Source organism: Haliotis rufescens, unplaced genomic scaffold, assembly GCF_023055435.1.
Source record: "Haliotis rufescens isolate VD_foot unplaced genomic scaffold, xgHalRufe1.0.p SCAF_11, whole genome shotgun sequence".
Classification (NCBI taxonomy): Eukaryota; Metazoa; Mollusca; class Gastropoda; order Lepetellida; family Haliotidae; genus Haliotis; species Haliotis rufescens.
Window position 1 is genome coordinate 36,062,787 of NW_025963791.1, and position 25,774 is coordinate 36,088,560.

General features: G+C 40.5%; 1 protein-coding gene across 1 annotated transcript in view; it reads right to left on the bottom strand.

The window, feature by feature from the left end:
• Nucleotides 1-4,798: 4,798 nt before the first annotated feature.
• Nucleotides 4,799-25,774, bottom strand: part of LOC124152305 (visual pigment-like receptor peropsin) — a 53,926-nt gene continuing 32,950 nt past the window's right edge. The window contains exons 4-6 of the mRNA XM_046525204.2: nucleotides 8,888-8,984; nucleotides 7,191-7,410; nucleotides 4,799-5,970 (exon numbers count right to left, since the gene is read on the bottom strand). Coding sequence (XP_046381160.2) covers nucleotides 5,707-5,970; nucleotides 7,191-7,410; nucleotides 8,888-8,984 — 581 coding nt within the window. The 3' untranslated portion in view covers nucleotides 4,799-5,706. The remainder of the gene's footprint in view (nucleotides 5,971-7,190; nucleotides 7,411-8,887; nucleotides 8,985-25,774) is intronic.

The window sequence follows — 25,774 nt, forward strand, 5'->3', positions numbered from 1 at the left end:
AAATACAAGACAGTTATAATTTAGTTCTTACTTTGGTGTTATTGGGCTAAAACATATTAGCTAGGTTTTTATACTTCATATCCCGTTTTTCTAGTAATCCGGGGATAACCAACTTTACCGTGATTTCCTGGTTTAGGTCAAGTACCTGTTTACGTCTGAGAGTAAAGTCACTCTTTCGGTCAAGTACCTTTATAAATGATTGCGAGTCTGGATACTCCGTATGTCAAGTAGAGTGTATTTTTAGGAAGTCTAATATTTCGTTGGCCAGTCTAAGTGATTGAACTTCAGTCTGTTCGGCTAGCTTGCTATTCAGGCCTTTTTCGTCCATTTTATTGTCCATCGGACCGGCTTTAGGATAAGCCCCCAGTGTTTATTTCTCCCTGTGTAAGCCCGTTGAGGGAATTCACACATTAGTGTTGAATTAATTAACTCCGATTTGTTAGTTGGTCGCAGCCGACTTAATTGGCTGTCTATGCATCTTGCCAGTTGTCTTGTCAAAGTATTGATTAAGCTACTCTCTTTACATATCCATGAACAAGTACAACAAGACTATCAAATGACTTGATACTGTTACACAGTTGCTTAGCTGATCTGCTCGTATATATATTCTTGTTTAATTAATCAGTGATCAGTGTCAGTGTAAATAATGTTTTTGATAGTGTCGTCTATTTATACAATAAGCTGATAGTAATAAACCTGTGAACATTTACCATGTTTTCAATTATTATTTTATTGTTATTTAATGACGCCCTGGCCTCAGGAGCACAGCTCCGTGACACCCGTGAAGATCCGGGTTAGAATTGGTCTCAAGGAACCCATGCTTGTCGTAAGAGACTAACAGCATAGGGCCCGCTGACTTGGTTGATTGATGCAATCGTGTCCCAAATGCGTAGATCGATGCTCATGATATCAATCACTCAATCAGATTTACATCTTCCCATTACGTACTTTCCATTCTTTAAACGTGTTTCGAAAGGCCTCGTGTTTCGTTACATTTTTGCAGGTACCGTATATGGTCATCGAAAAAGGTCCATTACTGATACTTATCAAGTAATGAAAGCCGAGTCCACGAATACAACTGTATCACATGCATGTGTTTATGAATCGCTATCAAATAGCAATGTTACCAGATTTTCGCGAAGAGCTGAGCGTATCCAGCCCCACTGTTGGCATCCGTCACAAACACATGCAATGGCAAGTCAATTGTTATGAACATTGAAGTGAAGAACACCCAATCCTGCCGTGGTAGTCATACACACTTTGCTCTTATTATAAGGACACATACGGTTGGGCTCGCTGACTTGGTTGATTCATGTCATCGTATCCCAATTGCGTAGATCGATGCTCATGATATCAATAACACAATCAGATTTTCAGTTTTCCATTTCTTGAAATGAGTTTTGGCCTCGTATTTCGTTACATTTTTGCAGGTACGGTATATGATCGTCGAAATAAGTCTATTACTTTTAAAAGTCAAATTATAATTATCAAGTAATAAAAACGGAAACAGACATTACATCTGTCCGTCATCGTGGTATATCTGTGATATTAACTGGAGAAAGATAATTTATAGAAAACATCATAAAGACGTGTTTTGCTTCATAAGCAGCCATAGACGAAGGTGATAATCACGAAGTCACTCCTACAGAATTATTAGAATGATAAAAAACATGACAGTTCTCGCACAGTCCACCATATAATAATTTAATTATCCATTAAAATAGAACCAAAAGAAACCAATAATTTGCTTGATTATTGAAAAACGTCTTAAATTGATCTCGGATACTTTTTATGAACCCTCACAGGTTTTTCTTTTCTCTCCTAATTTTGAATCTGTCTAATACAATTATAGAAACTGTCTGTTTTGGTTACAAATTTAACACTTATTATTGACAGGAATGTTTTGTTTTTAAAAGACTCGCCACTAAAACTTCCTCCTATGATTTTACGAAGCAGAACTTAGGGAATGTATTCTCTGAACTTCAAAATGGTCAAGTAAATGCTGAAGGCAGGTGACAATAACTTTGCAGATATTCACATTGTAAAATGGGAGACTTGTTTTATATGTGTGTTTTATAACTTGACAAGTTGCAATGCTTTTAAATGCTAAATTAGGTTAGTATGCTTACACGAGGTTAACTCATTGGAAACTGTGTGTATCTCGGATTTGACAGAGAAATTGTTATCTTTGTACCATTAAAGGTCAATATATCGAGCATGTATGAAACAATTTGTTGAAGACAATTTTAAGGTTCGCTGACTTGTTTGTTTTGCATTTCATTGTATCCCAATTGCGTAGGTCAATGCTTATGATCACCTAAGTCCAGTGTATGATTCCGACTAGGTCATGACCATGTGTTTATGATGCACTGTCACTATCAAATAGTGATGATACAATGTGAACATGTCAGCGCGTCCTGTCTCGCTTGTGGCACTCATCACAAATACATGCAAAGGCAAGTCAATTGTTCACCTGAAAAACAACAAGAAGGAAACGTGTGGTATAAGGGAATTGCATCGGACGACATTTCTGTCGCTGATGCGTCATAATATAAATATATATGAATATAAACCCAAATAAAAGCGGGTAAGTTAAAACTACGTACCAGGATTGCAGTTGTGACGATCTTCACATAATAACTCCGCACTTCCTGAATTGATACTTTTACCTTGGTTTTCGAAGGTCATCGCCCGGTGTTATTAGGAAAAAACATCTCCATCAACATAAAGGGGGCACGGGGGGCCCAGTCGTCTAAGGTGTCGCGATTCGCACTGCACAGTTGCGTCCCTTGGGCACGCCAGAAACCTATGATTGTGGGTTCGAATCCCGGTTCGCCCCGATTATGTTTCTAGGTTTGTCAGCACCATACCCGTGCTCGTGGGTTTCACCAAAGTGATAAACGTCTGAGAACTGCATCACTTCGGGCTTTCCTCCCACATTAAGCTGACACGCCGTGATATAATTGGAGTACTGTTAAAAGCGGCGTTAAACCCAACTCACTCACCTATCAACGTAATGTTACTATAGTCTTTCTCGTTGACTTCTTAAACGTCATATTTGCTACCTTGATCACCGTAGATGACATTTGAATAAAAAATGAGATCCCAGAACACGGATGTTATCGATCTTCTTGTCAATTAAGTGAAACTCATGAATGTATTATCATATAATAATGTATAGACGTGTATAAATAGCAGTAAAGATATCTGACAAGTGAGCTGAATATTCATTGATATGTCAAACGATTAATAGCAATCACAATAAATGATTGTCTTGATGTTATTTCTGATCATAATCAATGTAAACCATTCCGATTTATACATCTCGACGACTTTGGACGGCGAAACAACGATTTATGCACCGCTTTTCAGATCTAAGCACCATCGTTATGGAAAAGTAGGGTCCTGGTAGCCAACGGACACTGTTCTTCACAACCCGTTACCCTAGTTTGTAAGATTGGAATTTAACTGCAAACAACAAACAAATAAGAATAATAATGACAATGTTTATTGAGTCAGTTGTTTTCCTCACGTGTGATACTTTCTGTACATACTGTGTGATCAGAATGCCATATTTATGAATGTTTGACAGATACAAAATCACAATGCATATAACATAATACTCATTGCATGCTCGTAACATTTGATGAACTCCAAAGGTCGTAAAGACAGAACACATACCTAAATGATACTGTAGGTGAAATGCTCCACCACATGGAGAGAATTCAAACAAAGTGTTAGACACGTTGTTGACCCTTCGGTGGCAACACCCTATTAATCTGTCACAGTGACAAACATAGCAGGTTTTACAAGCATAAAAGGCACAAAGCACATGTACATACGATTGACATTGTGCCGGTCAATCTACAAGTCATATGATATTGCCAAACGAGATTTCTAAAATATCATATGACATTGGCAATCCAGATACCGAGCGGACGCATACCATTATCAATGCAGATATATACAGGGCATATACCATCGTCAATCAGGATACCAAAGTAATAAAATCGAATCTTTTCTTCAGACATTTGTTTTCATTTTTGACACATTGTCCTGCACCTTTGAAGATAGAGATATACGTTTATCTATGGTCAATTCGTAGTGTGGCAAATGTCCCATGGATCACAGAATGAAGTTTTCTCTTAAGTTTGTCTTGTGGGATAGTGATGTAAACATAAACTCTTTTGACAGAATTGAACTTGGTTCTTTTCTGAGATTGCAAATATCGCTCGCCTGTTATTTTTCTGCTCGCCACGGTTCAACTTTCATGTCTTCGGGTTTCATTTCTAACTAGCATTTTTCCAACTGTGTTTTACCGTAATCAGGGAAGTAATGTTTGAATCTGGTGGTAACTGACCATGTAATTTGAAACAGCCGCCTTCTCCCGGACATATTTCTTCCGGTTCGTTACAGTCTGACTGTTGTAGTTCTTTTCGCCTCTTGTCTTAATTGACAGGTCCAATGAACATTGTTTTGATCCTGCTCTCCGTTGATTGGCTACTGACTGTGTAGGCGTGTCAAGTTATGTGCATAAATTAAACGATCACCTGATTCATGTCACGCCACAGTACGTATTCCTACACCTGGAATGTTTATTAATCTCGTCATTTTTGTCTGTTTTGATATATACAACTGTTTTTGGTTAAACTATTGTAGATAAAACATGTTTTATGTTGTCGAATGTAATTATAAACATTGACTGTGTATTTTGTTCGGTTCATTGAGGTATGAATCGAAAAACCAATGTGCAAACTTTTGTAAGAAACCGCTACGCGGATTCATACAGTTTGCACATTGGTTATTCGATTCATACCTCAATGAACCGAAAAAAATACACAGTCAATCCTTAATTGAATTACATCTTCATCAGATGAACAATGGCTATTGTCATCCACAGTGATAGTGCACAGTAATACATTTGCGTCAAGTAAAGGACGTCAAAATGGCCGACACGCTTAACGCTACGGGGAGATTTTAAATCTTTTGTCACTTAACGTGATGAAATTGGGTGTTATTCATCTTTGCTGATTTAGTTGATCAATTTAATATGATTAGTACTTACAACACACGTATTGAATAGGTGCTGAAGTGGATTCATAGATTGTTCCAGAATGGCGTTGACTGTCACTGTCTAGGCACGGAGGCACGGAGTCGATAGTTGCATTCTGCATACGGTCATTGTGTTCACTTGCATGGGTAGTAGCGAGGATATTCGATCACAGGTACGCAGTCTAACACTCCGTCTCTTTCCAATGTTTGTAAAAAACCTGAGTCCGAAATGAACGTGTCTCAATGATCAAAAACAACGGTTCTGTATTGAACCAAGCTTGGGCAATCGTACCACTGTACGACATTCATAGCAAATATATTGTTCCACGTTTACATGATGGATATATCAATTATATGCCATTCTCTCTCCAAATCTCTACACACAAACTGTGACACCTGGTTGTCCCGCGATGGGCCAGCGAAATATATCGAGGCGTGCGTAGTTCGTGGCAAGCGGGGTTTTGAGCCAAGAATTCTTCCAGAGCCTTAATTAAGAGACACTGTATTTTCGGTTTTACTGTATTGTAACAACGTTAACAAATGTGTACAGACATTAACAGACAGTGCACATACAACAAAACGTGTATTGAAAGCAAGTGATAGGTATAATCATGATATGGGGATATAACAATGATACATGTTCTGGTTTTACGATCACGTCAAGTTGTGTATCTGAATTGCTTCATGGTCCCTGTATGTGAAAACACACTTGAACATCTTTTTGAGGGCAAGCATATAGCGTCTGTTCATGGCGATGTACACAACGGGGTTGTACACTGTGGACGTCTTCGCACACAGAGCTGTAATTGTAGTTAGCAGAGGAGTCACTTTGTAGGGGGAGTCAAATAAGGCATACAAGTGAAGGCACGCATAGGGAGACCACCCGACCACGAACAGCATCACTACAATAACCCCCATCTGAAACAAAAGACACTTTGAAGTAAAAATACACTGATATTCAAACAAACACCCCCATCGCCACCTTTGGAGCCTCGCATTGAACAGAAATACACTACCAGTAAAAAAACCCATCTCCATTCTATCTGTTTTTGAGGGTTACTGCATGACTTTGATTGAAAGGATGTTTGGTTGGGACAATAGTATAACTTAGAAATTCAATGTTAAATTGAAAACCTATTGAATACAGGAACCTGTATTCCTGATCCTGTATGATGTCATGAGAATGGCTTTAAGTGTTGACGTCAGCCATTGTTTAGTCACATAAGTGCAAATGTCACTTCAGGCGCACTAGTGGTTTGTGTACGTCATCTGGACGGCATTGTTGACGTAATTCGAATCTTGTTGTGACGTAAGACACTAGAAACAACGTCATAGCTGACGATTGTTGACGTCATTCGACAATTTTTGTTTTCTAAAATGGCGGTGATCGGCGCATTTTTCCAAAGGGGAACTCAAAATATGAAATAATGGATAATAAAGAACTTATTACACTCGAATGTATCTCATGCAGGTTTCATTAAACTCGTGGAAGAATTTATGCATTACCCTCGTTTGAAAATACAAGACTTCTGACAGTCGTTTCTTAAAATCAGTATGACACACATGCTTGTATACTAATCTCTCCATATATACCCCACCTCGACCTGATAGTCTCCGGTTGCAGTTCGTATGAAGTACACAGGCGTAAGCCAAAATATAACTCCATTTATTGTTGTCATGTGGCGTCTCATTTCCGTGCAATGATCCCCTCATAGCAAATTCGCCTTGATTAAAATCAGCCTTGGTTTATCAGCCGCATTGGTAGATTCTAAAGCCTATTCAACTTTCCAAAATAATCTGACATGCCATGAAATAACTGAAGTACTGTTCAAAGTGGCTTTTCCCCGCGGATATTCTTGGGTAGTTTAGGTCCACAGTAACCGATTGTTATAAGATACAACTGAAATAGATCAGGTCATCAAACTTTGTGTCATCCTGTCCTTTCCATATCCAGTAGAAATCTCTGCACAAAGCAGTGTCGATACCCCCAAATGTTACACAGAAGTAAGATGGCATTTGCTTTCATTTTTTACACATTGTCCTGAACCTCTGAATATAGATACGTAAGGTATCTGTGGTCACCATGTTAAGTAATCATACTCAAATACTCTTACACACATGGGATCCTCTTTCGTTACCTTTGTGGTCTGTTTTTCATTTGTCCACTCGACGTTTTCTTGTGCCCCACCCTCCCCGATGGCACGCATGACTCTGAGGGTGTGGACGTAGGCCAGGCCGATGACCACGAGGGGGAACAAGAAGCAGATCAAGAAGATCATGATGACGTAAGAGATGAAACCAGCATCCCGTACTCGGAGATCAATCAGGCACGCAATGTTTGACGGTTCTAAGGCATATCTGAAACATGCATAACCTCATCAGACATATTGATGCCACTCGAGTTATGTTGACATAATGCACTAGACAGAAGAGCATTGATTATTCTATAATAATGCCAAGGTTTAATCACCAAAACTCCTTACAAAGACCCCTTACTTAGTGCCACTGATTATGTTCATACACGTGACATTTTTCACATATTGTCTGTTAAGCTGTATTACCAGGTTCCGATAACAATTGTGTTTTTTATAAAAGATATGAAACAGCAATTCCGAGTAAAAACGTAATGCGTCAGAGTATGCGTGAGGTGGCAGGCTAGGTAATCAGTTGATGCATTGTATAGAAAGCCGTGTGCGAATAATGTGCAATATTATATTGCATTATCCGTTGTAGCTTTATCATTAGATTTTTAATAGTTCCCACATTCATGTACGTATGTTGTATACTGTCCAGCCCAACTATATGAGATCTTTAAAAGTTATAATGTAATGCCACAATATGATGATACATTACACTCGGGATGCAGGTGCCATAATCTGTCCTATATATTTGTGATGACACTGAATGATGTTTTTCATTAGCAATGGGTTACATTCGAAATAGTGTGTGAGTGTGTGTGTGTGTGTGTGTGTGTGTGTGTGTGTGTGTGTGTGTGTGTGTGTGTGTGTGTGTGTGTGTGTGTGTGTGTGTGTGTGTGTGTGTGTGTGTGTGTGTGTGTGTGCGTGTGTGTCTGTGTGTGTATAAATTAGATACTTGCATCACTTATCTCAAAACGAAGAACTGATAACAATCTGACATTTTAATGATCATGAATTGTTACACATTTTCTCACATTCCTGCTTGAACAAAGAACTTATGCTATATTCGGTGCAACTGTATCTATAGTATCAGCTGGCTGCCGGCAATATTCTACTTCTACATCCTTTAAGTCCTTCTTTATTGCTGTTGTCGTTATTCCTATTGTTCAAGGAATGAGGTTTCTGGTTACTAATGTTCTTGAAGGTCGTATATGTGACTTTTAGGTGAAGACATTTACCAGCCTACTGTAACTGTCTTTAAAACGAAACAAATTACAGCACACGCTCATACGTTTTATCTGTACCAAACACAATCATGATAATCCATCTATTTCTAATTTAAGGAACATTGGTGTGGAAATATGAAAAAAAAGAACAGGAATAGCGAAAAACATTCAACAGGTAATCATAGATCGTGTTGAACGTAAAGGAATAAAAATTGTCATCATACACCAGGCTTTTGCCGACTAAAACTACAACTAATCGTCTCATAAAATATGAAAAAAAATCGCGGATATCTGCGGATAATTCGCAGTAGTACTACGTTATGTTGCGTAGATACGGAGAAATACCGCAAAAGTCATGCGCAGTGTTTGTGTAGCCACGCAGAATCTTAACGAAAATTCCATTTGAAATGTTATCTCATCGTATGTCCAACCATAGATATACAAAAGTCAAGCCAATATCAGGATACCTACCTACTCCAGCCGACTAGGGGCATCGCCGCCCAGAAGAAGGCGTTAACCCACACCACCACAGTTAGCCAGATGTAATGGCGACGTGTGATCTCCAGATCTGAAACAAAATCACATAGAATATCAACTTGGACATTATGTAGCGACGTTCACTCCTGCTATCGTGCTGGTAGTTAAACGGGTTTTCATCTTCCTTGCTTTCTTATGACAAATGTGACCGCCTCCGTGGTCTAGTGGTAGAGCGTCGGCCCGGAGAGCGGAAGTTCCGGGGTTCGATTCCCGGCCGCGTCATATCAAAAGAAGTTCAAAGATGGTACTTGTTGTTAACCTGTCTGGCACTCGGCATGAAGGCGCTAAAACAAGGACTGGTCGAATCGGAGTCAGTATATTGTATCTGAGAAGGGTATTCATGTTTAACTGCGGCATGGTATCTCAGTGAGCTAGCACTATAAATCGGCATCAGTCCGGAATAGTACAAGCGGCCCTCCACACACACGCGTTCATGGACGTGCAATAATCTTTGACGCCACGTATTCACCTCACCTGTAACCTATGTAGTACATGCAATCGGTTCCAAATATGGTATATGGTATATGGTATATGGTATATGATACGCGTACACGCGGGCGTAGAAATTGAAGTTTAATGTTGCCATTGTAAATTAATATTGCTGTCTATTAAGCTATCGACATTGTAGATGATGAAAGACCATGGTCATGAATGTACAAAGGTGGATCTATATTTCTAGACCAGCGGCAGAAAATGATGCCCCGTTTTGTCAGTTCCATTAATGTTACGTCAAAACAAACAGTGTAAAAGATGGTTCTTGTTGTTATCCTGTCTGGCGTTCTGCATTAAAGGGACAAAAAGGGACAAGTCGGCTTGGAGTCAATGTCTGAGTGGGATATCCATGTTGAACTGCGGCATGGTGTCTCACTGGGCTAGTGCTTTGAAAACGGTGTAAGCCTGGACTGGTACAAGCATCCCCACACCAATGTTCATGCACGTCGCTGTATAAGTGCAATAATCCTGAATGCGACGTTAAAAAACCATTTCACCTCATGCATGTTTAGTAAAATGAAAAACACTTATTACTTTCTAAACTTTGCAATAACATACTTGGTAGTCAATTTGTCCAATCGTAGGTTGCTTATTTTCATATGAAACGATTCCATGTACATCATAGACACCTCGCCTGTGCCACACGTGTAGACAAAGACAAAAACAAAGGAAAACAGTTTTGTACCTAAATTTTCTTGAATATCAAAATCAATTCGTCCAACAGTTGAGCCTTTCTCTTTAATAATTCACTTCTTTTGTGTTCGTGTGAACAGTTCTATTGATATCAGCTGTTCATTTGTGCAACTAATCATTCAACAATACCTAAAAAGATATTGACTATTGAATGCAATAATGTTATAACCACCACCCATACTCTTGTACCGTCTGTCTGTCGTGGCTTCATGGAGGGCCAAGAAGAGATTTAGGGTTATTGGTTTCAGCAATCTATGCTTGTCGTATGAGGCGACTCCAACCATGTGGTGGTTAGAAGTGGTGACTTGTTTACATGGATAGCAAATATACACTCACAAATAAACATTGTCAGTTGCTCACTCTGCAGTCAATGCTGCCAGTTTTACTAAATAAATGAAAGACAAGATTGATTACATCCGTGCCTGATAGTGCTAACAATTACATTTTCATAGCAACCACTTTTTCAACAATATCTTACATCCGATATATCTTCAAAGTGTTTCTACAATATCTTACATCCGATATATCTTCAAAGTCTTTCATCAATATCTTACATCCGATATATCTTCAACGTGTTTCTACAATATCTTACATCCGATAATCTTCCATCCGATATATCTTCAAAGTTTGTCATCAATATCTTACATCCGACATATCTTCAAAGTGTTTCTACAATATCTTACATCCGATATATCTTCAACGTTTTTCAACATTATCTTACATCCGATATATCTTCAGGTTTTTTTTACAACATCTTACATCCGATATATCCTCAACGTTTTCCAACAGAATCTTACATCCGATATATCTTCAAAGTTTTCAACAATATCTTATACCCGATATATCCTCAACGTTTTTCTACAATATCTTAAATCCGATATATCCTCAACGTTTTTCTACAATATCTTAAATCCGATATATCCTCAACGTTTTTCAACAATATCTTACATTCGATATATCTTCAAAGCTACAAGAGAGAAAGAAACGTGAATTTTTTCAGGTGGTAAAAATTGCAGCTCTCCCTGCATCGAAAACAGTTCAAAGGAGATCACCATATGCCTGCGACTTTGATGTAAAATGACTCAATACTTGATGCATTGACCTTGCATCGGTGTTACGAACTAAGAGCAATTCATAGACACGGTATGAAATTGATGGCGTGTTTGATAATATAAAACATCAACGCTAGAGAATAACAAGTCTCGATTATCCATTGAGGACAGTAGGCAAAATAATGATGATAACTATATGCATAGATAACTAAAAGTAACTGATGGTACCAGGTTTTCGCGAAAAGGGTAATACTATGCATATTATTTCATACCGGCAGCACCGCCACTGACGCAATGTGCATAGAAAATAAGTATTTGTTGTCTGAAGTCAAAGACACATAAAAAATCTACTTCAATTAATATAATATTATCTAATCGGCCCTGACGGGTATAAACCTGCCGTGTGCCATACATGACAATCGTGTACCTTACTGTACCTTACGTTTTAGTTTAAATATATTGCCTGTTCGTTTCAAAGGTTTCGTAGGGATGCTTGATTGGAATGATTATCGCTTCTCTGTGACTCATTTTTGTAAGAAAAGAGGTGAGGGAAATTTGATTTAACTCGCGTCCAAGATCACTGAGATACTATGCCGCAGTTTAACATGAATACACCACTCAGACACAGTATACTGACTCCGAGCCGACCAGTCCTTGTCTTAGCCCCTTATTGCCGAGCGCCAGATAAGGTAACAGCAAGTACCATCTTTGAAAGTCTTTTGGTATGACGCGGTCGGGGATCGAACCTCGGATGTTCTGCTCTCCGGGCCGACGCTCTACCAATAGACCACGGAGGCGGTCCTGTAAGAAGAGGATATTTAATGGATCGGGTGGTCTCGGGTTCTTTGCGGGTTGTCGTTTCCCTAGTGTGAGGGACGCTGCTCATTATGTCAATCACGGGTGGATCTGGTCAATTATTTACTCGATTGTTTACAGACCGCCGTGCGGCGTTAAACAACAAACAAGCATACGTGCATAAAGGATAATCGGTGTGATATGTATTGTATATTAAGACGACATTAAGAACACAATCATTTAGTTAAGTAAAGCTTGCAGCTTCATTCATTTGATAATATTGAAGTCCCAAAGTGAGAGATTCAACAAAGGAAGTTGTACTGTTCGTACTCATTCGGTACAAGGACTTACTCATTTGATTGAAACTATGCTTAACGTCTTCGACTATGACTGCCTCCCCCCCCCCCCCCCCCGTGAAACTGTGCTTGGGAAGGGGAAGGTCTTGGAGAGGTGCATATGGAACTCATCACTATTCTTTCCTTATGGAACTGAATTATGTATTATGGTTAATAGTATCAGGCATGCCGAGTGTCACGACCTCGATCGGTACAATATAATAGACTGCAGAAGTACAATTAGGAGCACATTCTGTCCCTCAATCAAGACATTTAGCCTGCGGGAATATGACGCTTCAAGCTATTGTATCCGAACCTTCCCTCATTACCGAAAATTACTTTACTGAAGGAATGGTAAAACTGTCGACCCTAAATCTGACCTACGCTAAAATCATTGCACTTATGGATCGGAGGTAGAACATCCCACCTTTTAATCTTTATTCTTGCTAGGATTGATAAATGGGTTGCGCGGTGTTGGTCTTCTAGGAATGTCAGAAGGTTGAAGAGCACAAAACAAAACAGTGATTTTCTTGTCGTTTTCTGCGCCAAAACATCAACTGTGACAGGAAATAGAACGTACTTAACGAAAAAAACACGGAAGATAACAATCAACATCTATAACACAACTCTCTCGAACGAAAGTATTGTTTTGTACTGAGAGAGAATGCAATTGAAATTAATGATGAAATATGTATTGTAAATGCTAAACTTTATTCTATATTACTGTATGTAAATATATAGGTAATTTATAATCGTAAGAACAATCTTGTAGTAATCACCACCACATTGTTTTGAAAAAATAGTAATCATACAGAAACATAGTTATTGGTCTAAGTTGAAGGATTGAAGTTGTATTTGTTGACGTTCATCAGCTGATGAAGACAGTGCCTCATGTGAGCAAATTCCATGACTCGACATATACATGATTTGTATGTCGCTCTCAGTTTTCCCTAATTATTTTTTATGATAATTTAAAACACTGAAGTTCCCCTAAAGTAATTCTGTAGGTCTCCGCGAGATTGACAACGTAATCACGTGACATACTGACGTCCATCGGTTTGGTAACAGGCTTGATGGATTTTTATACGAAACAGCGAGAAAATAAATTAGGTACAATGCCACTTTGAACATTATTGCAGCTTATTCTAGGAGGAAACAGGAAGAAAACCGTTACTACTGAACAGGACGAATGTGAGAGTCCTTCACACAAACAGGAGATGAAGGTAACTATGCACAATGATGTGCGGCGCCTCAGTTCACTAGGCCACGCTGTCCTAAAAACAAACGTTCCCACGATGGTCACTGTGGTGCGAGATCAATTTTCTACTTTATGTCCAAACACGTACGTTCTTCACTATGTTGTCAGCATGCAACTCAAGTCTTTGAAACAAATTAAACCGTCAATGATGAAAGTCAGTTATATTGATTGCAGTTGTAATCTCTCCGGAAAATGCTTTCTTCTTTACATGATTTGCCTCGACATTCCATCATGCACTTGTGTTTTTGCTTAGGTACTAATAGGTCAGGTGATATTTGTCCAATATGTTTTATGCCGTTATCTGCCAGTGTAAAGGTAAGCATCAAGATCAAAATGATCACAAGGACATGCAAATCATTAGTCGGAAAACACTTACGATTCGGAAAAACGCATCCAGTGCATAAACAAAAGGACCATGAAGCTGCACGTGCGGCAGAACCATGAACGGTATTAAAGTGCAGGGTTTTGGATAGCCTTACATCTGCGTCAGTCGAACAGTGACAGTTCAACAACATGCCAAGATTAACAGAAGTGCAAAGAAACAACGTCATACGTTGCTTGTAGGCAGGGGAATCCATATCAGCTGTAGCCAGGGTTTTCAATATAGTGCCCAGCACCATCACAAGGCTGTGGGATCGGTTTCAATAGCATGGGTCAACACGTGATCGGCCAAGGTCGAGCGACCAAGAGTAACCCTCTACGCCCAAGATCGCTACACCTGACTGCGCCACCTACGTGAAAGGACGACCACCGCTACCTCAACCGCATCCCAAATAACCGGACTGTGCAGAATCTCCGACCACACCGTACGAAACCGTTTAAGAGCAGCAGGTCTACGAGCAAGACGTCCTGTTCGACGCGTCATATTGAGTCGACAACATCTTCAACAATGACTGCATTGGTGTCGTCAACACAGGGTATGGCCTCAAATGCGATGGAGAGATGTCCTCCCAACTGCAGCCAACGGCAACGGTGTATTCCAGCAGGACAACGGTCGACCGCATACAGCACGGATCACAAGAGCCTGTCTACGCAACAACAACGTTGATGTTCTCCCCTGGCCCTCCAGATCCCCGGATGTGAACCCGATAGAGCACCCGTGGGATGAATGGGATCGACGGCTACGCCGACGTCAACCACAATCACAACCCCAGACGTTGCAGCAGATGGCTTTTGCGTTGCAGGCCGAGTGGGCTACCATTCCCCAGGATGTGATTCGCATACTCGTCTCCTCCATTAGCAGGAGATGTCAGGCCGCTATCGATTCCAATGTGTGACATACGCGTTATTGATGGCAGCTGACCTTCACCTTCGACTTTTCCTATGTACCGATAACTGAGATAACTACACTCACCAAGTGTTCTCTCCACAATATTTTGGCTCAATACTTGTACGGTTACTCGTATGAATGTATTTTCCTACCTCACACAAATCTGTTTTCGAAGAGTATATTTGATACTGTTATACTACTTTGTGCCAGGATGTACATTAAATAACCTTTAAACATTGCCATTCCAGATAAATGTTATGGATTAAGATAACAGAAGTAGGTGATCCAATGTCAACATCCTCATGTTATCTCTTCATTTTTTTTATTGAAAATTACAGGTATATTCCTCATACAGGTAGCTCGTTTTCCACTTCATGTATCTTAGTAATTTGATAATGAATGGCGGTGAGATGGATTTGATGTTAGTAACGATAGCGTATCGTGTTACTGTAATTTAACACAATATTCCGTGAGTAACTATAACAAGGCCCAACTGCTGACATTTATTGTTGGCATTTATATCATCTGGGCCAGAGGACTGTTATGGATGATAAAGTCCCTTCTCCCACCGATCGACGTATTGTGGGAGGTTCTGATTTGAGTTGGTAGTTCGGAGTTTCCTTTCACGAATCCTGTAATTATTCCAACATTAACGTTTAGTTTTACTTCTCAAAAACCTTCCCATGAATGACCAGGGTAGATTGGGATAGATGATGATGATGGAAAACATTTGTTTGTTTATTGTTGCTTTAATGTCCAAGTTGTAATCTACATCCCCACCAGCATCTGTATGTAACATGCTGAAGGATGTGTTGATGGATCAGTGTTCAAGTACACGTAGATTATTACGTATCATTATCTTTCATTTCTTCCTGAAATGAACAACATATTTGAAGAGGTTGTGGTTAAAATCTCTTGTAGAAAAGAATATTGCAAAACATACACATAAATTGATTGTTATAATGTCACTTTGTGATGTTACAATTGTTGTACGATTGAATTGGATTTGTTTGTAATAGTCATATAACTGAAGGCCAAAAGAAAAAATTAAAACATGTGCCGTATGGGCAGCCGAAACTACACGTGCAATGAGGGTAAAAAAATACTACACACTCCGTCGCAGTGGTGACTCAGCATAACACCACTGCCACAGGCTAATTTGCATATCACGTGACCGGACTTTTCTCTTGTTTGTAAACAAACGCGCTTTTTCAGAAATCAGTATAGAACGGACTAATGCAAGTGTTTGGGGGCGCTTTACATATTGTTTTGCATAACTATATGGATATGCAACCAATGTAAACATAGGATAACTACGCAAAAACAAGTAGATTTTTACTTTGCATACTTTCTCAATGAAAGTTAACCATTCTTTGACATTTGTTTATGAAAATGTGTAGACTTGTCAAACATGAAACGTATGAAAAGCATATGCAATATTTTGAATGGACTGTGAAAGATGTGACGAATCGTCACATGGCGCTGGCCTGTGGCAGAGGTACTATGCTAGCGGGTGGAACTCTGGGTAGGAGAGTGTAAATACTACGACCGGCATGTCAGACACTCAGACACTGATAGAAAAACCACTGACACCCGAACAACGCGGCCGGCCCTGGGTATGATACAGATTGAAGCCACCAATGCCAACAAGGCTGGAACATTTGGTTTCCCCCGTGTTGCTGTAAGTAACCTGATGCAACGTTACAGACCATGGGCAGGCTGACGGAAGACAACGTGTTTTCCACGAAAGGGGAGAACGAACAGCTACGTGTTGCGTTCAGGAGGTCGTGCCGTATGGTGGAGGAGGTGAGAACATCACTGGTCATCCTTAACGGAAACTTGACAGCTTAGCGTTACATAGATGACATTCTTCGCTGCCACGTGGTACCCTTTATCCCCATGACAACTCCAGACCTCATTACAGCCCGAATCGTACAGAACACCCTTGCAGCCAACAACGTCAACGTGTTGCTATGGCCTGCACGCTCCCCAGACATGTCCCCCACAGAACACCTCTGAGATGTTATGGATCGTCGTGTTCGACAGCGATCACATCCTCCAGCAAACCGACAAGAACTGACCCAGGCCCTCCAAGAAGAATGGCGACGTTAACCACGTGACGTCATCAGACAGCTGACTTTTTTTGCGCCGGAGAGTTTTTGTGCGTAGTTGGGGATGGCTATACATGCTATTAATGTAACATGTCATTGACCTTGATCGATTTTAGATGTGTGTCCCCTTTGTCCATTACGTTGAAAGCTTGTATTTGCTACCCCCACCTCACTTCGGGCACCTGTCATGCCAATACCCGATGCTGAATGACATTTTAAATGTTGATTTTACCAAATGCATCTATCTTTTGTGGGTTTTTTTTACGTTCGGAAAATACATATGGGAATTAGACCCGTGACGATCCGTGGTAGAATAGTTCTTCAGCAACCTATTCTTGCCGTAAAAGGCGACTATGCTTGTCATACGAGGCGACTAACGGGATCAGGTGGTCCGACTCGCTGATTTGGTTGATGCATGTCATTGTATCCAAATTGCTTATATCGATGCTCATGATGTCAATCATGGGGTTGTCTGGATCAGACTCGATTTTTTACAGACCGTCGTTAGAGAGCTGGATGATTGTTGAGTGCGGTGTTACACAACAAACAAGGGGGCGGTCGGGTAGCCTGGTGGTTTTGGCGTTCGCTCGTCACGCCGAAGACCCGGGTTCGATTCCCGACATGGGTACACTGTGTGAAGCCCATTTCTGGTGTCCCCCGCCGTGATATTGCTGGAATATTGCTAAAAGCGGCGAAAAACTATACTCACTCACTCACAACAAACAAATACACGTATAGCAAATGATGTACTTCCCGACCTACAGTATCTTGGGGATTTGACTTTATGTCCTTGTGTGGAACGCTACTTTCTCTGTAGGCTTCGTTCTAGTATTGGTGGGGTAGCCCAGTGGTCAGGGCGTCCGCTCGTCATGCCGAAGGCCCGGGTTCGACTCAGCACGTTGATACAATATGTGAAAAGAATCGACAAAACCCTTTCATTTCTGATTTCCACCACTGACCCACTTCTCTCCACATATGACTTGGATTCGGTAGGTCGCTTGGTCAGAAGCATTTCACAACAAAAAATATTTCCGTTGCACACATACTGTTTAAGGACTCAAATGATAATTATATGTTTTTGTTTTCTGCATCTAGCTTGTCAGTTTCTGGCCTCACTGAATGAAAATATGAAAGAACAAAGATATGAAACAAAACGGGCGAGGTCACCTTCCAAACAGTTAACGTTCCCTTCATTCTAAATAGTGTCAATGTCAGTACATACGTCGTTAAAAACTGCCATGCACGAGTGAAATGTTCTCTTCTTTATGGAACATGTTTACTCAATGATATGACTTTACAGTGTTAATTGGAACTCTCTGTTGCAAAAACGTTGAGATAAACCTATACAGTACACCTGAATATCTGAACAGGCAATGGCATGTTAAAGGTCACATCCCACTTTGAACTCGAACAATTTTCGAGGTAATAACGAAATGAGTGATAAGAACCTTCTAATGATATAGGCAGAATCGTACAATGGATTTCAAATGAATATGAAATATTGCAAACATTATGAGGTCAAACCCGTTTACCTTCGTTGACGGAATGATGACAGTGATGTGAAATGGAAAAATGGATGTTCCTTGCCAAGTTGTATATAACATAGATACAGATGTACGTTGTTTAAAGTACCCATGGGCGTCCACCCCCGACAACTGTTTCTCTGTTGTGTGGATAACACCTGGTGCCGCACAACAAAAAACGTGTTTTCAGTTGTATTGATTGGTTGGTTGGTTGGTTGTTTAACACCGGACTCAGCAATATTTCAGCTATATGACGGCGGTCTGTTAATAATCGAGTCTGGACCAGACAATCCAGTGATTGACATCATAAACATCGATCCACGCTATTGGGATCGATGACATGCATCAACCAAGTCAGCGAGCCTGACCACCCGATCCCGTTAGTCGCCTTTTACGTGCTTAACTAAACATATATTATTCTGCTAGATACATTTGGAGCAGAAGAAGAGATTGGTTAAATGATTGACGGAAAACTGAAAAATAAACCTATTACACAGAATATCACATCACGATGAAAATTAAAAGCAGAGCTCATTTCTAATCGAAACGTGAAACTTATCCGAGAAATCATTTGCTGATCCAGATTTCGATTACATAAAATCAATATTACTGTCACTGCTTAAACAAGTTTGAGGTAAATCATGTTAAAAACCAATATAATTTAAATGATGTTCATTTGTTGGGTAATGGGTGCTGCATTTTTTCCCTTTTCTTTGCAACAACGTTTACACACACCTTATGAAATAATTGAATTTTTAAAATTTGTTTCTTCTAGAAATAAATAGAAGAACTGATTATCTCTAACCAATGTTCTTAAATCGACCGTTTTCACTGTATTTCGTATATCAGCCAGATTATCAAAATCTGCATCTTGTAACATCTAATTAATGATTCTGATAAATTTAGTATCGATCACCAAAAAAAGGCAATGGGTCATCAGAATGATAACATAATACTTAATATAAAGATCGATTTACCGAATTTTAGTTCCCCTGTTACACTTATCCTATAATGACTTTGAAAGGCATTTAGATGTGATACGCATAAGGAAGAAAAAATATGGATGTCAACGTCTTTATTATGAGGAACACAACGTTGTGTTCCTCATAATAAAGAAGTTGACATCCATATATTGTCTTCCTTATCCTATAATGAGTTCTATAATTTCTCCAGTCACATACAGTGAAGTGAAATGGTGTTTAACGTCGCGTCCAAGATTATTGCACCTATTTAGCGACGTGCATGTACGTGTATGTGGCTGAACTCGTCTGAACTAATGCCGATTGTATAGTGCTAGCCCACTGAGATACCATGCCGCACTTTAACATGAATACCCTACTCAGACACAATATACTGACTCTGGGCAAACCAGTCCTTGTTTTAGACCCTTATGCCGAGCGCCAGGCAGGATAATAATAAGTACCATCTTTTGGTATGACGCGACCGGCGATCGAACCCGGAACATTTCCTCTCCGGGCGGACGCTCTATCACTAGACCACGGAGGCGGTCAACCCCTGTGATATGTACATTATAAATTAAAATGAATCATCTATGACTAAACCAATTATCATATCAAAACGCTACTAGGCTGAAAACAGTAGTCGAATCACTGCAAAACAAAATTAGGATAGCCGTATGAAATACATCACCACCGAATTACCATTTCTGCTGTTTCATGTTCAGCCACCATCAAACATGGCTGTATACTTTCGTTTGCCCGTTGGTTTAGCATATGAGCGAAAGCTTCTTTTGTCGCATTGTCAGTTATACATCATCATGCATCCTCAGGGACAAGTGTTTATTAGGACTCGTCAGATGCCAGCTCGTTAACCTACATGATTGTAGTAATTACGTCTCTAGAAATATCCAACAGTTTGGCAAATGAGGCCTTAATGAGCGCAAATACAGATGGTATCATCAGCTTGTGAGAACATGATATTACGGTTCAATCGGCAGATGCATAAAAATAAACTGGGCGGCCCAAAAAAGTATAGGTCGAGTTCCATGATCGATATATAAAATAACAAGAAGAGGTTTTGTTGTGAATTATATTTTTTTATATAATCTAGGGAGGAGTAACAAATTATTTATCGACAACAGTTTGAATGAGATTTTGCAATCACAGGTAATGTAAGCTGGTAAAGGTAAAGGTAAAGAATTGTGGGGTAAGAAATTTCATTTTCAAAAGTTGTCTGAAATGTCACCAAAAAATTGTCAGAAACACCACAAGTTCATTGTCGACACAGTTGCTTTCAATAGCGTGTATGACCTCCAGCTGCCTCAATCCATGCTGTGATACGCCGCCTCGTCAATGACGTCAGTCTTCTGATGACGTGGACTGGAATCCGTTACCACTCGTCTCTCTGGGCCTGCTGCAATTCTTGTCTGTTGACGGGAGGCTGATGGCGTGCTCTAACCTGTCTGTGAAGATGGTCCCACAGATGTTCAATAGGATTCATATCGGGTGAGTGGCCAGGCCAGGGCAAAACGTCAATGTTCTGCTGATTTAGAAAGTTCCGAGTCAGTCTTGCAGTATGGGGCCTGGCATTGTCGTGTTGAAACAATGTCCCCTGCTGTTGGTTTTGTAAGAACGGAAGCACAACTGGCTGTAACACTTGGTCTCTGTACTGCGTTCAGGTTTCCCTGTATAATCACAAAATCAGTCTTCTGATCTCCACAAATACCGCCCCACACAATGACACCTCCCCCGCCGAATGGATGGACCTCTCGAATACACTGGAGCCAAACGTTCCCCTCTGCGTCGATAAACTCGTTCTCTACCGTCATTTCGAAACAAGTTAAACAGTTATTAATTTACTGCTTTCATCAGTAAACAGCACTCGACGCCAATTTCTCACTTGCCAGCGTCGAACCTGCCTCGCCCATCGCTGTCTCAGGCGTCGATGTTGAGCAGTCAGTACCATTCCTCGGAAAGGACGATACGCTGGGATTCCATCAGCAAGAAGTCGTCGTAGAACTGTACGTTGGCTAATGGGATGTCCCAACGCTGTTGCTGCCGTCGCCGTCGCCGTTACGAATCTGTTTCGCAGGTGAATGAGCCGTATCTGACCGTCTTCCAGTAGTGTTGTCACTCGGGCTCGTCCGGTTCTAGGCCTGTCCTGTGTCCTCCCTGTCTGCCTGTACCGTTGAATCAGCCTTGCTACTGTCAATGGTGTACAACCAAACCTTCTGGCAATTTGGACCTGTGTTGACCCCATTTCGGCCATACCGATGTCTCTCTCTCTGCTCCTGTGACAGTCGTGGCATTTCTTTTGTGTGCTTTCATCACGTGTGGTTATACCCTGCAGACGAACGCATTTATACAGCTAACATGCACGTGCAGTTTATGCCATAGGTGCTAAACCTGTTTCACCATTTTTTGGTCACCGCACGGGCGCCGTCAAAGGTGGCGCGTTCGGGTGAGATGTTTTTTGGTACCTGTCCAGGGCAGTCGTATTCCCAATACCCACTTTCCACTAGTTATCGCTGTTTTTAGGAAAATTACAAATTGCCAACCTATACTTTCTTTTGCCGCTTAGTTTATTAATGAGAGTCAATTAAAGTTAGAGGACATATCTTCTGGATCATACGAGGGCAGGTCAAAAAAGTTCTTAGCCTGACTAACTTTCAACTATGGCCCATAACAAAGTGAACAAGTCAATGTAATGCATTGTTTGAGTAGTTCATTGCAAGTGTATTTGGTCAGTTGATGCCGTTTGTATAATAGTGACAAGTTGAAAATGACAGGGGTCCAAATGGACACAGGAATGGACAAAGTCATCAATTTTTGGATTTTAGAGAAAGGTACTCCCCAATAAATTTATTACCTCATGTCACAAGTGTATGGGGATAAGTATGGGGACTATTCCACTGATAAACGTTGGGCAGCCATGTTCAAGGCTGGAGAACAAGCCTTGATGATGACCCTAGGTCTGGACGTTCCTCAACTTCCATCAATGAAGATTCAATTAAGGAGACAGAAAAACTTATACTGTCAGATAGACGTATTACCATTGCTGAACTTGAGGAAGACACAAGTCTAACCCATGAATCCATTGAAACTTTTATTCATGAGTGAGTGAATGAGTTGGGTTTAACGCCGCTTTTAACAGTATTCCAGTTATATCACGGCGAGTTAGCTTAATGTGGGAGGAAAACTCAAAGTGATGCAGGTCTCAAACGTTTACCACTTTGGTGAAACCCACGAGCACAGGCATGGTGCTGACAAACCAAGAAACACAATCGGGGTGAACCGGGATTCACCCACAATCATAGGTTTCTGGCGTGCCCAAGAGACGCAATTCTTCACAGCGAATCGCGGCGCCTTAGACAACTGGGCCACCCGTGCCCCGAACTATTCATGAACATTTACAGATGAAAAAAGATGGGTGCTAAAGTTTCTAAGTTCTGACCTTAAGGAAAAATGACCTGACATTGCCAGAGAAAATTTAGAGCTAATTGAGGAGGATTTCGTCAAATTCAAAAAGAGATAAGTAACTGGTAATTAAACACGGGTCCACCACTATGATCCCCAGTCAAAACGTCATTCCATGGAATGACACCATTCCTCTTCTCCGGCACCAAAGAAATTCAAGTCTTTAAGATCGGTTATTGGCACTGTATTCTGGGATGCAAGGGGTGTGATCCTTGTTGATTAATTAGACAGTCAAAAGACGATTACTGGTGCCTACTATGCTGATTTTCGTCATCGCCTGAGAGGTTCTGTCATAGAAAAGTGGCTGGGAATGCTGACTGCTGGAGTTCTACTACTTCATGACAATGTCTCTTCTCACACCCCTCGACTTGCACAAGCTGCTGTATTCGCGCTATGCATTCCGCATGGACTGGTCAGTCAGTTGCGTTGCTGGCGTTGCATCATGTTCTTCTCGAATTTCAGATGTCCTTGGAAACGCCCTCGTGAGCCTATCATGGCACATCACACCTTTAGATCTGGACCAGTAATACCTACAGCTTTGAGACTGACCACATACGTCATGATGGTCGACTCACAGGAGATTGTGATGGCTAGTTTTTAACTTTATGTAACGCACATATGTTTTAATAATATATTCATATGGATTTTCTGTTCACAAGTGTTCTTTATTCTCAATGTTGGCAACGGTCAATGGTGAGGTGAGGTGAGGTGAGGTGAGGTGAGGTGAGGTGAGGTGAAATTGGGTTTAACGTCGCGTCCAAGATTATTGCACTTATGTTGCGACGTGCATGTACGTGTATGTGTTTGTGTGGCTGCTTGTAGTAGTCCGGACTGATGCCGATTTATAGTGCTAGCCCACTGAGATACCATGCCGCAGTTTAACATGAATACCCCACTCAGACACAGTATACTGACTCCGAGCCGACCAGTCCTTGTTTTAGCCCCTTAATGACGAGCGCAAGACAGGGCAACAACAGCAACGGTCAATGGAACAACATCAGTAGAATGCTACATGAATCAGGATGAAAGTTTCTTGAATACGTTATTAGCATACTATGTGTAATTGTGTGTGAAGAAAATACGTGAAGGGATCGGGTTGAAATGGTTAACTAGAAACTAGAACACTGCTAATCGTAGATGACCAGTAAATGGGATCAGGTTGGCAAGCTCTGTGACTTAGTAACTTATTGCGTGTCACCCTGTCTGTTGGCGTGGATCGTTGCTAATTTATTTAGTCAGTGATTTAAATGGACCAGACTTGGAAGGTCACTTGGACATTTCACTCCCTGAAGAAAAGCTTGCAAGGGGTAATGCGTATTATTAAGACATGTAGACAGACCGGCAACGCTAAGACTAGGAACATTTATTTCGGATAAGCGATAAAATGATCGCGAAGCTATCCCCAAGAACGATTTTGTGATTCAAAAACACATTCACATGGTCGGAATTGTACAATTGACTCTGCTATTAACAGAGATTCCTTATGCATGGAAAGGATTTCGACACTATTATCAATACCAGTCAACAATATTCCAGCTGTATCACACTAAATTATACAGGTGAAGTGAGGTGTTTTGTTGTTTCAAGGTTATTGCACTTACATAGCGCGTGTGTGTGTGTGTGTGGGGGGGGGGGGGGAACATACCGATTGTATAGCGCGAGTCATCGTAGATACGATGCCGCAGTTTAACATGAATACCCCACTCAGACAGCATACTGACTCCGAGCGGACCAGTCCTTTTTTGCCCCTTAATGCCGAGCACCAAGCAGGGTGTCATCTTGTAACGTCTTTTGGTATGACGCGACCGGGGATCGAACCACGAACCTTGCGCTCTCTGGGCAAACGCTCTACCTATAGACCACGGAGGCGGTCCTTATTTTACAAAGGAGCATAATAATGCATTTAGAATCAATAGAGGAACACGTCGTGTAGGTTACTCATAGTTTCATTTGTTTAATAATTTCGCATCGTACAATTGCTGACTCTGCTTGTGGAAAGAAATTCTCATGAATACGAAAAGACTCTGTCGCTTTTTTATGAATATGGAAGGCATAGATTTGCATGTAAAAACTGTCTCCGTCGATCTTCTGAGATGGATAACATACATGTATACCTCAAGTAAATACAGGTTACTAAAGGCTACTCTACAGTGCAGGACTTAATTACTTATGTGCCAATATCTATAAGTATGTACACTGACGTTGTGTGTTATTCTGTAGAAGCTACTTTGAAATGGATGATATAACGCTCAATCGCCTACGCTTCAAACAAATATTTAAAAAAACATGTTCCAGGCACAACAAATGTTATAGCACACCGTAGGTCAAGGTAGATCAGGTGCAAAGAGGCGGATGGTATGAGCTGGAAATACAGCTGTTGATCGATGAAACGTGTTGTTGTTGGTAAGTGTAGGTGTAGTAAAGACATTACAGAAACTAGCAAGGAAATGAATTTCCATCTCATTTGATTTCATGGACCATTTCATCATTATTTACAACAGTTGCGTTAAATCAGCCTATCTGCTTGGAGATTCTTCTCAAGGATGAATTGCAGATCATTCAATACACTGTTAATTAATACAATCTGTTTTATTAATTGATATGCTTTCAGGCACGTTGTACTCGACATAACATTAATTACCATAGCATACTTAATACTATTTAGTTACTCAAGTTTTGAACTTAATGGGAATTAACCATTATGATAAATAGAACTTTCGACTTTCTCTATAATGAAGGTTTAACGGTTGTCGGGATAATTACAGAAGAACATGATAACAAGGTGTTTACCTCGTGTATCCAATGCTGCTTATACTACATTGGTTATGACTACTTTAGTTAAATCAAATACCTGAC